The sequence below is a fragment of the Scyliorhinus canicula genome, chromosome 4 (assembly GCF_902713615.1).
Source record: "Scyliorhinus canicula chromosome 4, sScyCan1.1, whole genome shotgun sequence".
NCBI lineage: Eukaryota > Metazoa > Chordata > Chondrichthyes > Carcharhiniformes > Scyliorhinidae > Scyliorhinus > Scyliorhinus canicula.
In genome coordinates this window covers 86,631,812-86,648,670 of record NC_052149.1, presented here as the reverse complement: position 1 = coordinate 86,648,670, position 16,859 = coordinate 86,631,812, and the positions used below count along the sequence as shown (strand labels likewise).

Here is a 16,859-nt window from a genome sequence, read left to right as displayed (position 1 = left end):
TTTGAAATCGCAATCTTTCAGAGCGCTGCTCCTTCATTGCGTGAAGTGGAGGCAGGCTCACAATCACAGCATATCGAGGAAAGACCAAATTGCAAGATAATTACGGATTGGAATGTGAAGAATGGTTGGAATGTGAGTCTTTACAGGTAAACAAATCTTTACAGGAATAGATAGTGAGAGTGGAGTGAGTGGTAATCGACATGTGAATTGTCTCAAGCCAGGACTTGTGCAAACCCGGGCAGTATGGTGGGGGTTACATGTAATGTGACATGAACCCAAGATCCCAGTTGAGGCCATCCTCATGCGTGCGGAACTTGGCTTCCAGTTTCTGTTCGGCGATTCTGTGTTGTGGTGTGTTTTGAAAGCTGCCTTGGAGAATGTTTACTCAAAGATCGGAAGCTGAATGTCCTTGACTGCTGAAATGTTCCCCGACTGGAAGGGAATACTCCTGCCTGCCGATTGTTGCGCGGTATCCGTTCTGTGTCCAGAATTGCCAAAGCAAATTATTCATCCAAATGATTGTGAAGGAAAATATCCATCTGACCTCCTCTTATTCCTAATTCCCCAATTTTTACTTGGTTCCCTGATGTTTGAATAGTTTGCAATGCTCCTTAGACTTGTCTAAGTTTGGCTAAATTGGCATTGGCCTGACTACGCTTGGGACATATTGATAAGCCCGAGTGAAAAGGAAAGTCAGGCAGGATGTATAATGAGCTATTGATTGGAATTTCCCATTTTACATTAACACCAGCAGTTAAAACCCCACCCATTGTGTCTTAGTTTTGGATATTGAATTGACTAAGGGCATGTTATTTCTGCCTGAAGGAGATGAGGAGCCTGCAGTGACCCAGGGTTTGTACTGATTACAGATTTACTGAACCAGCGCCTATACTGGGTTGACTCCAAACTGCATGAGCTGTCCAGCATTGATCTGAATGGCGGGAACAGGAAAACATTATTATTCTCAGAAGAATACTTGGGGCACCCTTCAGCACTCACAGTTTTTGAGGTAAGGCTGGAACCTGGGAGCGTTTTCATTGGCGCCAGACTATTTGCAAAAGTGATCATTTTTAGTTTCATTCAGGATCACAGTTTGTGTGCTTGGCATTTCTTTCTTTCTATGTTATCAAGTCTGCGATTCCACAATGAGTTTAAAGCACATTCCCAGTTTAAGCAGTTCTTACATAATTGAGTAAACAAGATTTTATCCTACTGGAAGTAAGATTTGGAGCTCAGCTGGTTCCACGCTTTATCTTTCCTTCCCATTGCTGCTTCTCTGAAGGGCCTACAGTCATTTTTGACCACTATCCCACAGGATATTTGACTGAAGAGAACATCACGGTCCAGCCTGCCTCCATCTGTCCTTCAACATCTATAGCGATGCACATGAACATCAATGTGAAAGAGGAACTTTGGTATTCACATTGCTTTCCTTATTCTCCATCCCTCCTATCCTCCAACCCAAGGGCATTTTTTACATTTAGATTTATTGTCACGTGTACCGAGGTACAGTGAAAAGTATTGTTCTGCGTACAGTCCAGGCAGATTGCTCCATACATGAAAAACATAGGACATGTGATAAATACACTATGTAAATAGATAGACATTAGATGAAGCACATTTAGGGTGGGATTCTCCGTATCAGAGACTAAGTACTGACACCAAAACACAATCAGTGGACTTCCAAGACAGCCCCCCCACACCAAGTGTTAGGACCGGCAGCCCACGTTCGGGCCTCTGCATGTCCTACCTGTTCTCTCTCCCTCAACGGCCACGGCACCTGTTTGCAGATTTTTAAAACCACCAGTGAAACTCGCCGTCGATAATTCCTCCTGCCTAGGCAGACTATCGTGGAGACCCTGGAGAATACTGGGTCAGGCCCGCTAATGATGTGCAGGTGGCATTTCTTTTATGTGCGGAGGAGAACAAATTGACGCCGCTGTCGAGGATTTGGAGCATGGCAATTTTGGCGACGCCCAGTGCCAGCCACGATTTTGGCCTCACAACCGATCCTCTGTCCAATCGCATTTCCCGATTTTGACATCTGCTGCCAGAGAATCCTGCCCCTAGTTTTTATTATAGCATGTGGGCGGCACTGGCTTGCCCATCCCTAGTTTCCCTTGAGAAAGTGATGATGAGCTGCCTGCTTGAACCGCTGCAGTCTGTGAGGTGTAGGTACAGCCACAGTGCTGTTAGGGAGGGAGTTCCAGGATTTTGACTCAGCGATAGTGAAGGAGCAGCGCGCAGTGATATATTTCCAAGTCAGGATGTTGTGTGGCTTGGAGAGGAACTTCTAGCTGGTGGTGATCCTATGCATCTGCTGCCCTTGTCCTTCAAAATGGTAGTGATCGTGGGCTTGGTAGATGCTGTCTAAGGATTGTGGGTGAGTTCCTGAAGAGCATCTAATAGATAGTACACACTGCTGCTGCTGTGTGTCGATGGTAGAGTGGGTGAATGTTTGTGGAAGGGGTGCCAATGAAGCAGGCAGCTGTGTCCTGGGTTGTGTCAAGCTTCTTGACTGTTGTTGGAGCTACACTCATCCAGGCAAGTGGAGAGTATTCCATCACACTCCTGACTTGTGCCTTGTAGATAGTGGACAGACTTTGGGGAGTTATTTGCTTCAGGATTCCTTTCTCTGATCAGCTCTTGTAGCCTGAGGGTTTATATGGCTAGTCCAGTTCAGTTTTTTGGTCAATGGTAACCCCCAGGATGATATAGTGCGGATTCAGTGATGGTAATGCCATTGAATATCAAGGGATGATAAAATAATAAAAATAATAAATAATCTTCATTCGTGTCACAAGTAGGCTTACATTAACACTGCAATGAAGTTACTGTGAAAGTCTCCTAGTCGCCACATTCTGGTGCCTGTTCAGGTACACTGAGGGAGAATTCAGAATGTCCAATTCACCTAACAAGCACGTCTTTCAGGACTTGTGGGAGGAAACCGGAGCACCCGGAGGAAACCCACGCAGACACGGGAGAATGTGCAGACTCCGCACAGACAGTTATCCACGCCGGGAATCGAACCTGGGAGCCTGGTGCTGTGAAGCAACAGAGCTAACTGGTAATTGATGGTTAGATTCTCTCTTGTTGGAGATGGTCACTGCCTGTTACTTGCCACTTGTCAGCCCAAGCCTGGATATTGTCCAGGTCTTCTGCATTTGGACATGAACTGCTTCAGTATCTGAGAAGATGCGAGTGCCCCAGTGAATTTTTTTTTACTTTGTACTCTATCGCCTTGCAGGCCTCTGTCAGGGAGTAGATTTGGATGCATTAATTCCAAATCACAAGCTTGTGGTAGTGAAATTCTGCGATCACCTCCTACCCACCGTTAACCAATGAAATTTAAATCAAGTTTGGTGTCACACCACTGGTTTTTGACATTAACAAAACAAGGAAAGAAGTATTGTTGTTTCCTGAATATGAAATGCCAACATTTCATATATAAAATAGACATAGACTAGATTACAATTTAAACCCCTGATACTGTGGCCAATTACATACTTGAGCTGGACTTGAAACATAGTGAGTGAAAGCTAACGCGGTGTGATTGCCAACCACAGCATCACAAGTATGCTGCGAGGTTTCAAAGCAGAACTTTGATTGTACCTGTCAAGTCTCTGAAGTGTAGACCTTTCAGTCTTAAGAGAAAGTAACAATCGGAGCAATTTAACACCATAACTTCAGTGTTTTCAGTTTACACCTCAACAGCCTTGCTTTAACTGTTACAGGGCATATTATTTTATTTTGCTGTTACAGGACAAGATTTACTGGACTGACATTGAGCACGACAGTATTTACTGTGCAAACAGACTGAGTGGAAGAGATGTGACGTCTCTCGCAAATAATCTGTACAATCTACATGATATTGTCATTCTCCATGAACTAAAACAGCCCCAAGGTAATTCCTGTCGGGTTCTCGTTGAAGTCTTAACCTGAAATTTAATTTTGATTTTTGATTTGATTTATTATTGTCACATTAGTATACAGTGAAAAGTATTGTTTCTTGCATGCTATACAGAAAACGCATCCCGTACATAGGGAAGGAAGGAGAGACTGCAGAATGTAATGTTACAGTCATAGCTAGGGTGTAGAGAAAAGATCACCTTAATATGAGGTAGGTCCATTCAAAAGTCTGATGGCAGCAGGGAAGATGCTGTTCTTGAGTCGGTTAGTACGTGACCTCAAACTTTTGTATCTTTTTTCTGACGGAAGAAGGTGGAAGAAAGTATGTCCGGGGTGCGTGGGGTCCTCAATTATGCTGACCGCCTTTCCGAGTCAGCGGGAATTGTAGACAGAGTCCATGGATGGGAGGCTGGTTTGTGTGATGGATTGGGCGCCCCCTCAATTATTGAACATTTTATTTATGTTTGTCCATAAACTGAAATGTTTCTTCCTTTCTTAAATAGCTGTAAACTTTTGTGAACATGGTATTACACCAAACGGAGGATGCCAGTACCTGTGCTTGTCAGCTCCCCAAATCAACCTCCATTCGCCAAAATACACATGTGCCTGTCCTGATGACATGAAACTTGGTCAAGACATGAGAAAGTGTTACAGAAGTAAGTGTGGTTTTTCAGTTCTGATTTTTTAATGGATTCAGGGATTTGTTACCAGGTTTTCAAGGACAGCATTTCTTCACAGACATGGGCCACTTTTTGTTAGAAAAGAAAAGATTGAGGGGTGACCTGTTAGCAACCTTTAAGATTTTGACAGGGTTTAACAAGATAGATACATATAAAATTTTTCCACTTCTGGGGGTGACCAAAACTAGGGGCCATAAGTCATTATTTGAAGAAAGGTGTAGTGGCATTAGAGGCAGTTCAGAGGAGATTCACTCGGTTGATTTCAGAGATGAGGGGTTTGTCATGAAGAGAGATTGAACAGTTTAGGCCTACTCTCTCTCGAGTTTAGAAGAATGAGGGGAGATCAAAAGGTATGGATAAAGTAGATGTGGAGCGGATGCTTCCTCTTGTGGGGAATTCTAGAATGAGGTCATTAGGATAAGAGATAGCAAATTTAAAACAGAGTTGAAGAGAAACTACTTCTCTCAGAGAGTTGTGAATCTGTGGAATTCACTATCCCAGAGTGCGGTGGATGCTGAGGCGGTAGGTAAATTAAAGGAGGAGGTAGACAGATTTTTAATTGGTAATGGGTTGAAGGGTTATGGAGACCGGGCAGGACAGTGGAGTTAAGGCCAGGATGAGATCAGCCATGATTGAATGGTGAAGCAACCCGATGGGCCAAATGGCCTAATTCTGCTCCTACATCTTATGAACTTATTAATAAATCCAATAAAGAAATTGGGAAAAACATAGGAATACCATAGATAATTTAAAGGGAAGCAAGAGAGTTACACGTGGTGAATGAAGGAATAAATGGAGATGAGGATAGATGGAATGGTAGAAGGAGACTTCTGTGGAGCATCAATACTGACATGGACCAGTTGGTCTGAATAGCCTTTTTCTGTGATATACATACTGTATAATTCTCCTCTGTTGCAAATCCACCCTTTCTATCTGAATCCAGGGGAATTACTGCCTTCTAGAGCTTAAGTCACTTCAAACTCTTTGGTCAGGCTGCAGTTATAGTCTCTGTGTCTTTTTTGTAACAGCTGGAAAGATTCCTACCGTCCCCTCAGTGACCAATGACAACCCAACTCCAATGCCTGACGCAGACATCTCCAGTACACTGATTTCTGCTAATATAACCAATACAGCTGGTACAACAGTTCTGACTGACATCGCCACAGGAGGTCCACAGCAGCTCTTCCCTGGCACCACCGATGCAGACAGTCTAATCCAAAGTAACAGTTCCTCGCCGTTATGTAAGTCTTGCAGTACAGCAATCCTTATGTTTCCTTGTAGTATTTGCTTCACTGACCAGGAAAGGTAGTGCATTTGTTCCCAGCCTTCATCGTGCAACCCAGAGAGGACAAGTAGGAGCTGGTGTGAGTGCCATTTTATTCCCTTACTTTTGGCCTAAACTCCTCATCTTCCAACATCACTTGGTGTAGGAACATCATTACCATTCCTGGATGCTGCAGTGTCATGGGATGGCAGCATTCTCCCTATCCTCCCTCTCTTTCCCACTGTCATGTTCCACTAGTCAGTGTCTTTGAGTTTACACCAGTGTGAACTTTGCATATCCTCCCCATGTCTGCGTGGGTTTCCTCCAGGTGTTTCGGTTGCCTCCCGCAGTCCAAAGATGTGCAGATTAGGTGGATTGACCATGATCAATATGCAGGAGGGTGGACCGAGGTAGAGTGCTCTTTCGGAGGGTCGATGCAGGCTCAATGGGCCGAATGGTCTCCTTCCACACTGTCAGGATTCTCTGGAACATCCCTGCCTCCCTCCTTACTTGACTTCTGGTTCCTCGGCTCTTCTATTTCACCTACAATACTTCAAAACTTGAGCAGTTTACCTCCCTCCTCCCTCAATCTTCGTACAGTGTAACAATTTGACCTGTTAAAATCCAAAAGCAATATATGGGTGCTGGAAATCTGAAATGAATACAGAAAATGCCGGAAGTACCCAGCAGCTCTGACAGCATCTGAAGGGAGAGAAAGAGAGATAACATTTCAGGTCTAACTTTTCATTAGAATTTCTTACATAAAGCTCAAAGACCTGTACAGAATGAGCATTCACCTAGGTTTTTCAAAGATCAAGCTGAGGTGAGGTGCCCATCAATATTGAGGAAATGAAGCTCGAGTTACCCTTCTTCCATCTTGGGCCTGGTCTCTGTTGCTGCTCAAACTGCACTGTTTTTCCACAGCAGAACAGTCTGGCATTCGACCACCTACACGTAACATAACTGTGGTTTTCTATCTCTCCGCAGCAGATAACCAGGGTGACAGCAAGAAGCTGAGTTCTACTCATGCCATTGTGGGAATTGGCATTCCAATAGGTAGGTGATGCTCCCCTCCCATGTTAAATATACCTGTGCATGTATCTTTGTGTTACTGCAGGAAAATGGAACACCTTCAATTTTGAACTCCTGATGTTCACATCAACTACTCCTGGCCAGGGCAGCAGGGTGGCGCAGTGGTTATCTCTGCTATCTCATGGTGCCGAGGTCCCAGGTTCGACCCCGGCCCAAGGTCACTGTCCGTGTGGAGTTTGCACATTCTCCCTGGGTCTGCGTGGGTCTCACTCCCACAACCCAAAGATGTGCAGGCTAGGTGGATTGTGCACACTAAATTGCCCCTTAATTGGAAAAAAAAAATGAGCGGATACTCTAAATTTTAAAAAGGGAAAAAAAAACTACTCCTGGCCAGATATAGAACTGGACTCGAGAGTGAAAGCCCTATAGACTGCATTTTACATAGATTTCATACAGACATTATTCTACCCATGCCTTCAGCCAGTTCAGTAATATTCCCATAGCTGCCCAAGGACCATCAGCAGCCTGCATTCCCTTGCCTGTAATCCATGGCAGATTTTCTGCCTCATGACTGGGTGTAGGGTGTTGGTTAAGAAGGCTGAGAGTAGAGAGGCTGCGGTGTGACCTAATCATGGTCTCTACCATTATGACTCACTGAGTGATCCACTGTGAAGATGTGGAGAAGATGTTGCCACATGTGGGAGATCAAAACTGTGGCCATAAATATTAGAGAACGTCCAATAAGGAATTAGGGGAAAGATTCTGCTTAGATTGTGGAATTTGCTGCCATATGGAGGGTTCAGGTAAAAAGCATTGATGCATTTAGCAGCAAGTTAGATAAGCACATCGTGGAAGAATTGAAAGTTATGTTAATGGGGCGAGGTGAAGTAAGATGAGAGGGGCTCATGAGGAGCTAAACCCTGCTGCAGACCACTTGGGCTAAATGGTTTGTTCCTGTGCTAGGAATTCTATGCACGTCTGCACCATCTTTGACATTTTGCTGATGAACAATGAGTGTGATACCCGATACCATTTCACTCTCTCTCTCCATCACTGCCCGATATCATTTCACTCTCTCTCCATCTCTGCCCGATACCATTTCTCTCTCTCCATCACTGCCCGATACCATTTCGCCATCTCTCCATCACTGCCCGATACCATTTCACACTCTCTCTCCATCACTGCCCGATACCATTTCACTCTCTCTCTCCATCACTGCCCGATACCATTTCACAGTCTCTCCATCACTGCCCGATACCATTTCACTCTCTCTCCATCACTGCCCGATACCATTTCACTCTCTCTCCATCACTGCCCGATACCATTTCACACTCTCTCCATCACTGCCCGATACCATTTCACTCTCTCTCCATCACTGCCCGATACCATTTCACAGTCTCTCCATCACTGCCCGATACCATTTCACACTCTCTCCATCACTGCCCGATACCATTTCACTCTCTCTCCATCACTGCCCGATACCATTTCACACTCTCTCCATCTCTGCCCGATACCATTTCACTCTCTCTCCATCACTGCCCGAAACCATTTCACTCTCTCTCCATCACTGCCCGATACCATTTCACTCTCTCTCCATCACTGCCCGATACCATTTCACACTCTCTCCATCACTGCCCGATACCATTTCACTCTCTCTCCATCACTGCCCGATACCATTTCACTCTCTCTCCATCACTGCCCGATACCATTTCACTCTCTCTCCATCACTGCCCGATACCAATTCACAGTCTCTACATCACTGCCCGATACCATTTCACAGTCTCTCCATCACTGCCCGATACCATTTCACTCTCTCTCCATCATTGCCCGAAACCATTTCACACTCTCTCCATCACTGCCCGATACCATTTCACACTCTCTCCATCACTGCCCGATACCATTTCACTCTCTCTCCATCACTGCCCGATACCATTTCACAGTCTCTCCATCACTGCCCGATACCATTTCACTCTCTCTCCATCACTGCCCGAAACCATTTCACAGTCTCTCCATCACTGCCCGATACCATTTCACTCTCTCTCCATCACTGCCCGATACCATTTCACAGTCTCTCCATCACTGCCCGATACCATTTCACACTCTCTCCATCACTGCCCGATACCATTTCACTCTCTCTCCATCACTGCTTGATACCATTTCACAGTCTCTCCATCACTGCCCGATACCATTTCACTCTCTCTCCATCACTGCCCGATATCATTTCACTCTCTCTCTCCATCACTGCCCGATACCATTTCACAGTCTCTCCATCACTGCCCGATACCATTTCACTCTCTCTCCATCACTGCCCGATACCATTTCACTCTCTCTCCATCACTGCCCGATACCATTTCACAGTCTCTCCATCACTGCCCGATACCATTTCACACTCTCTCCATCACTGCCCGATACCATTTCACACTCTCTCCATCACTGCCCGATACCATTTCACTCTCTCTCCATCATTGCCCGAAACCATTTCACACTCTCTCCATCACTGCCCGATACCATTTCACACTCTCTCCATCACTGCCCGATACCATTTCACTCTCTCTCCGTCACTGCCCGATACCATTTCACACTCTCTCCATGCCCGATACCATTTCACTCTCTCTCTCCGTCACTGCCCGATACCATTTCACACTCTCTCCATCACTGCCCGATACCATTTCACACTCTCTCCATCACTGCCCGATACCATTTCACACTCTCTCCATCACTGCCCGATACCATTTCACACTCTCGCCATCTCTGCCCGATACCATATCACTCTCTCTCCATTTCTGCCCGATACCATTTCACTCTCTCTCTCCATCACTGCCCGATACCATTTCACACTCTCTCCATCACTGCCCGATACCATTTCACACTCTCTCCATCACTGCCCGATACCATTTCACACTCTCTCCATCACTGCCCGATACCATTTCACACTCTCCATCTCTGCCCGATACCATTTCACACTCTCTCCATCACTGCCCGATACCATTTCACTCTCTCTCCATCACTGCCCGATACCATTTCACACTCTCTCCATCACTGCCCGATACCATTTCACTCTCTCTCCATCACTGCCCGAAACCATTTCACTCTCTGTCCATCACTGCCCGAAACCATTTCACACTCTCTCCATCTCTGCCCGATACCATTTCACACTCTCTCCATTACTGCCCGATACCATTTCACTCTCTCTCCATCACTGCCCGATACCATTTCACTCTCTCTCCATCACTGCCCGATACCATTTCACTCTCTCTCCATCACTGCCCGATACCATTTCACTCTCTCTCCATCACTGCCCGATACCATTTCACTCTCTCTCCATCACTGCCCGATACCATTTCACACTCTCTCCATCACTGCCCGATACCATTTCACTCTCTCTCTCCGTCACTGCCCGATACCATTTCACAGTCTCTCCATCACTGCCCGATACCATTTCACACTCTCTCCATCACTGCCCGATACCATTTCACACTCTCTCCATCACTGCCCGATACCATTTCACAGTCTCTCCATCACTGCCCGATACCATTTCACACTCTCTCCATCACTGCCCGATACCATTTCACTCTCTCTCCATCACTGCCCGATACCATTTCACACTCTCTCCATCACTGCCCGATACCATTTCACACTCTCTCCATCTCTGCCCGATACCATTTCACTCTCTCTCCATCACTGCCCGATACCATTTCACTCTCTCTCCATCTCTGCCCGATACCATTTCACACTCTCTCCATCACTGCCCGATACCATTTCACTCTCTCTCCATCACTGCCCGATACCATTTCACTCTCTCTCCATCTCTGCCCGATACCATTTCACACTCTCTCCATCTCTGCCCGATACCATTTCACTCTCTCTCCCATCACTGCCCGATACCATTTCACACTCTCTCCATCACTGCCCGATACCATTTCACACTCTCTCCATCTCTGCCCGATACCATTTCACTCTCTCTCCATCACTGCCCGATACCATTTCACTCTCTCTCCATCACTGCCTGATACCATTTCACACTCTCTCCATCACTGCCCGATACCATTTCACTATCTCTACATCACCGCCCGATACCATTTCACAGTCTCTCCATCACTGCCCGATACCATTTCACTCTCTCTACATCACTGCCCGATACCATTTCACTCTCTCTACATCACTGCCCGATACCATTTCACAGTCTCTCCATCACTGCCCGATACCATTCCACTCTCTCTCCATCACTGCCCGATACCATTTCACAGTCTCTCCATCACTGCCCGATACCATTTCACTCTCTCTCCATCACTGCCCGATACCATTTCACTATCTCTCCATCACCGCCCGATACCATTTCACAGTCTCTCCATCTCTGCCCGATACCATTTCACAGTCTCTCCATCACTACCCAATACCATTCCCAATATCATTTCATCTTTGCTGCTTTTGATCTCGGCTAACGCTCCCGCCACAGGCTGGTGGGTCTACATTAAGTTCAAAAGTTGCATCCTGAAGATGTCATAGTGGTATACTGTGATTTTAATGTGGGATTGAGTCCCAAACCTTCTGGAATTCAACAGTTTAATCTAGGTGGGAAGCATTTCCTGGGCCTGGCTGGAAGGGACCACAGGCGATGTTCTCAAGTTACGTCTATGCGAATTCCTGCTGGGGCCTACCTTGTCCCCAGCTCTCTTTCCTTCCCTCCAATCCAATTATTGTTGGATTCTCTCCCCCATTCCCTGATTGCAGCTAAAACCTAACCCTCGATGAAACCAAGGCATTGAATTGAAAAGATAGTGTCTCATACTGACATTAAAATCATTGATTAAACCTTGAGTTGGTCAAAGTTGTTAGAATGAACCAGCCATTTGTACTGATGATTATTATACACCTGAGCTTTGTTTTCTTTCTCCACATGATTCATTACCATTGGCTGATCAATTCCATACTAATCTCTGATGTGGAGATGCCGGCGTTGGACTGGGGTGGGCATAGTAAGAAGTCTTACAACACCAGGTTAAAATCCAACAGGTTTGTTTCAAACACTAGCTTTCGGAGCACTGCTCCTTCCTCAGGTGAATGAAGAGGTATATTCCAGAAACATATATATAAAGTCAAAGATGCCAGACAATGCTTTGAATATGAGCATTTGCAGGTAATTAAGTCTTTGCAGATCCAGAGATGGGGTAACCCCAGGTTAAAGAGGTGTGAATTGTCTCAAGCCAGGACAGTTGGTAGGATTTCGCAAGCCCAGGCCAGATGGTGGGGGATGAATGTAATGCGACATGACCCTGGTGTTGTAAGACTTCTTACTATACTAATCTCTGAAATGATCAAGGCAAAGTGCGTAGTGTGTACAGAAGGAACAGTCAGTCTCTCCTTGTCAGTCTCTGCTGCTTTGCAGATGATTGTTCTCATACTAGTTCATCTAAGTTCACTGAACTGATATTTTTTGTAACTCTTTCTTTAAGTGATCATTGGTTTGGTCGGTCTGGGTGGCTTCTTAATCTGGAGGAACTGGAGAAAGAAGAACACAAAGAGTATGAATTTTGATAATCCCGTCTATAGGAAAACTACAGAAGAAGAGGAAGTGGAGGAGACTCACATTGAGAGAAATGGGCAGATTGGCCATGTGTACCCTGCTGTAAGTATTTTCTCTCTCACTGAACGTCTGTCAATAATTGCCCTAAACAGATTTGCCACATCACTGATTCCTGCCTGGTGCAAACCAGCAGTGTTCAGCAGCGATATATTTCCAAGTCAGTATGGTGGTCAGTGACTTGGAGGGGAACCTGCAGGTGGTGGGTATCTGCTGCTCTTGTCCTTCTAGATGGTAGTGGTCGTGGGTTTGGAAGGGGTTGTCTGAAGAATCTTGGTCAGTTCCACGCACACACGGGGAGGACGTGCAGACTCCGCACAGGCAGTGACCCAGCCGGGAACCGAACCTGGGACCCTGGAGCTGTGAAGCATTTATGCTAACCACCATGCTACCGTGCTGGTGCTTTTTTGCAATATTCACATTATATAAAATATATAAATAAAACGTTGCTCACCAAATTGTTTGCGCTGACGCTAAGTTAAGTATGTCCTGTTTAAAGATAAGGGGTCGCCCATTTAAAACGCACATGAGGCGAAAATCAATCTCTGAATGTCATGAGTCTGTGGGAACTCTGGGAAGTTGGTGGTTGCAGTGTTTTTGAATATCTAAGGCTGGGGTGGATAGATAGGGGATGATAGGTTATAAGGGGTAGGTGGGATGCAGATTTGAGATTACTATCAGATCAGCCATGATCTTGCCAAACGGCCAAGCAGATGCAAGGAGCTCCTTGATCAAACGTTCATATGTCCACTCATGATGCTGGTCCTTTCTCGGATCAGGTTGGGGCCCTTTTGAAGCATGGTTTTAAATTTCCTCAGTTGCCTGTAAGAAGAAATGACACTTTTTTCTTTCATCTGCAGCGTGTTGCTCTCAGTATGGAGGACGACGGATTACCCTGAGGCGAGCTGTGTTGCTCACAACCACTTGACGAGTAGACTCCCCACTGCGATCGGTGCAGCTGTTGTGACGGCCAGGACTGGATACACAGTTAACCGATTGAGAATTTCTAACATCCAAAAGATGTGTATTTTTATATTAGCCAAACATTTTTCACTTTATACAAAACAAAAAAAAGGATTTTTTTTGCACAGATGGTACTCGGTACTTATTCTTAGAAAAGAAAATGACTGATTGAAAGAGCTAAACTCCAATTCTTTACATTTGTACATACTGGTGATGTCGCACTTGTCAGCATAGCCTCTTCTAAGCTATATTTATACAGTTTGTAAATGAACTTACCTGAGTGTGCCACGGTTTAATATTTAGCAGAAAGCTTAATTAGGTGAAACTCTCCAAATGACAAACTACAGGGGGTTAAAAAGATAGGTATTTATTTATGGATTTATTTCCTGGATAAACTTGGGTTATGTATATATGAAATGGAAGTAGGAAATATTTTCATGCATTTTGCATTTTCTGTACAGTGAAATCCTATTTGCAGATATGTTTATATGAGAGGAGAATGTATTTATAAAATTGGGGAATATGTTTAAGCGGATGCTCACCCCCCCCCTTGCATTTTCCATACAGTGACGACTTGAGCAATTCTTAAGTGGGTTTTGACTCCCTCCCTGTATTTGCTGTACGGTGTATGACCTCTACCTGTTCCTCTTCAAAGTTTTTTATTGTTTTTTCTTCTTCTTGTAGATATGTGCTATTGTCTGAATTCTTCATTTTACAAATGTAATTTTTTTGAAAGAACGTAGTGGTGCTGAAGGCTGACTGAGGAATGGAATGGCCTGTTGTAATAGCTTGCCGAAATTGGAAGGCCCCACGAGTGACTTGGGAGCAATAAAATTGACCACTCTGTGGGAGGCGGCAAATCAACTAGAATTCATCCGCCTGATCGCTATTAAATTCACAACTAATGGAAACTGCAATTGAGGATGTCCTGTGAGGGCAGAATCTGTGCCAGCTGTAATAATGTCTGCATTTAAGCTAGTGGTACCATTCCTCAGTACCTTCAGGAGATGGGGGCACCTTGCGGGGAAGGGGAAAACTTAAAAAAGAAACTGCTGAGAGTCAGTGTGGTGTAAAATGTACATTTTGGATCTGCAGCACTAATCAAATGAAAAAAAATCTGCCTTTTGTGCAACTGAAAGACTGATTTCCTTAAAATTAGCCAAAGGTTTTTATAATGGAATAAGATTATGTAAAAAAAAATGTTTAATTCTTTTTTTCATTTTTAAACCTGATCAAATATTTTTATGAGAGATGAGCTGGAAGTTTCTCAAACTTGGTACTTAGTTGCCCTGCATATTTGCCTATTTGTAATTAATTTGATGGGTGGGTAAATGATTGGGGAAGCTGGTTGTGTTTGTTTCATTTTTCTCTGGGTTTACTGTAAACCATATTTCTATGGTTTGTGTTTGTATAAAATTCGCAATTAGTAAATAATGTTTCAAAAAATTAAAGAAGTAACCTGGAAAGAGGGTGTTTAACCTTTTTTTGTGGCAATGTTAAATTGGGGAGTAGCGCAAGAATTTGTTTTGACCGATCTGGCAGCATCTTTGGAGAGTTAACCCGAGTTAACGGCCACAATTTAGTGGCTGCATTAGCCACGGACGCAGAATATCTAATAGCTGCTAAATCACGTGAGGCCCAAATCCAGATGTGTGCTGGCGACTATGGTTAGAAAAGGCAGCTTATTTGAACTTTCCAGCATGTGACCCTTGCAAGAATTTGTCTGTTATTTCTCACTTTACTATATAGTCTCTGGAAGGTTGTCATCATGGGGTACTGATGATGTGGGTTGGAAACTTCAGTTCAAAAGCAAATTTATTTCTGAGAAACGAGTGTCAAAAATGCACCAAGAGAAACTATTACAATTGGAAACTAGGGAGACAGTAAGATGAACAAATTGTGATTAGGTAACAATGTTTTAATTGGCAATCGTTTTAACTACTCTGCAGTCTGCACTTCACAATATAATAGTTTTGTTTTTAACAGTGGGCCGGATTTCTTGTGTGCAGGGTCTCTGCGCTTCCCCCAATATCCAACCTCAACAAAAAAGTCACCCCCTACCCCAATGGGTTGCCTGCATGCATCTAACATCAGGCTGTTAATTGGTGTAAGGAAGGGGGGGGACTTCCTGCCCCATCCATGAGCTGTGGCCACTGCTGGGACTAGATCCAGTCTCCAACCATCAACCATGAAGAGCTGGAGTTAAGGTTAAGTGGATGGGGGGAGAGGGGGTGCTTCCGAGATAGGCTGGGTGAGAGAGGACACCTTTGGCGGGGGTCCTCCAATGGGCCCAGGAGGCATGTCTCCTTATCCCCACCCCAATTATGTCTGATTACCGGATGCAACATGTCATTACTATGATCCAGGCCAAGTCCGATTTGTTACATATCTGTGCTCCTGCATTTTTATAAATATAAACTTTCGACGGACTGGAAATTCAGCAATTTGAACTGAGACCGAGCAAGCTGCTTAGAAGTGCAAGGGCGTATTCCAAGGTGAAAGTGAGAAACAAACAAATCACCCTCGGGGGCATGTGAAGAGCGAGGCGTTTCCTATAATCTAGACACCCATCAAACCTAGTAACTGTGCAGGAAGAGACACAAAAGGCAAAGTATTGGATATTGAAACAACGGCTGCCAAGGTCAGGCGCACTCAAATCATCCCTGAAATACACAAGGGGTGAAGTATTTCAAGTATGTCTAGCGTTTCAGTGTCAATAAAGTCTTCAGCAGAGGAAGCAAACTGAAGGCTGCACTCTTTTGGAAGAAGCGTAACTCAGTACGAGAAGGCAGCTCTACCAGAAACCTACCAGCATACCAAGATCTCGCACATCTTCTACATCTGACCACATTCAAGAAACCAGCTAACCCAAATCGGCCATCAAAGGACACTTAACTGGATATTCTTTCACACATTAACTCCCCTCATTTCTGATACATGTGGGAGGGTGGGTGCTGAATGACTATGAGATCTGAAAGCTTAACATCGCATTTTTATTATTTTTCTTGCATTTAGTGGTTAATAAATTTGTTCTTTCCTTGACTCAGAAAACCTTGTTTGATTAGCTCCTTATTGCCAGATAGTGAACTCAAGTAGTTAAATCCATTCTAATTTGGAAAAGGCATATCCTCCTGAAAAAAGAAACATAAACCTTTGTTGTGACTACCCAAGAAGGTGTAGAGGGAGTCAGTTCACCATCTCCCACCTGATCTTAACACATTTTAGTCACCCTTTGCTGAATTTGAACGCGCATTTGTAGCAGTAGCATTGTTTGAACCTGACCAGTCTTGTGTTGTGGCACACTTACTGCCATTGTTTAAGATTTATAACCGGAGACATGCTCAAGGCTGTTTACACCAGATTAATACACATCCACGTGTTTTCAGCTGGCTTTAACTCCAGCAGCATGAACTGAAAATATTATATTGAG

The 16,859-nt window shown here is 44.6% G+C and overlaps 1 protein-coding gene across 4 annotated transcripts in view; it reads left to right on the top strand.

Annotated features, from left to right (window-relative positions):
* Positions 1–16,480, top strand: part of lrp8 (low density lipoprotein receptor-related protein 8, apolipoprotein e receptor) — a 124,665-nt gene extending 108,185 nt beyond the window's left edge. For all 4 annotated transcript variants that reach the window (XM_038794683.1, XM_038794682.1, XM_038794684.1 and 1 more), the window contains 7 exons: positions 870–1,009; positions 3,763–3,904; positions 4,413–4,565; positions 5,618–5,830; positions 6,778–6,909; positions 12,339–12,511; positions 13,327–16,480. In XM_038794683.1, coding sequence (XP_038650611.1) covers positions 870–1,009; positions 3,763–3,904; positions 4,413–4,565; positions 5,618–5,830; positions 6,778–6,909; positions 12,339–12,511; positions 13,327–13,365 — 992 coding nt within the window. In that variant the 3' untranslated portion in view covers positions 13,366–16,480. The remainder of the gene's footprint in view (positions 1–869; positions 1,010–3,762; positions 3,905–4,412; positions 4,566–5,617; positions 5,831–6,777; positions 6,910–12,338; positions 12,512–13,326) is intronic.
* Positions 16,481–16,859: the final 379 nt, after the last annotated feature.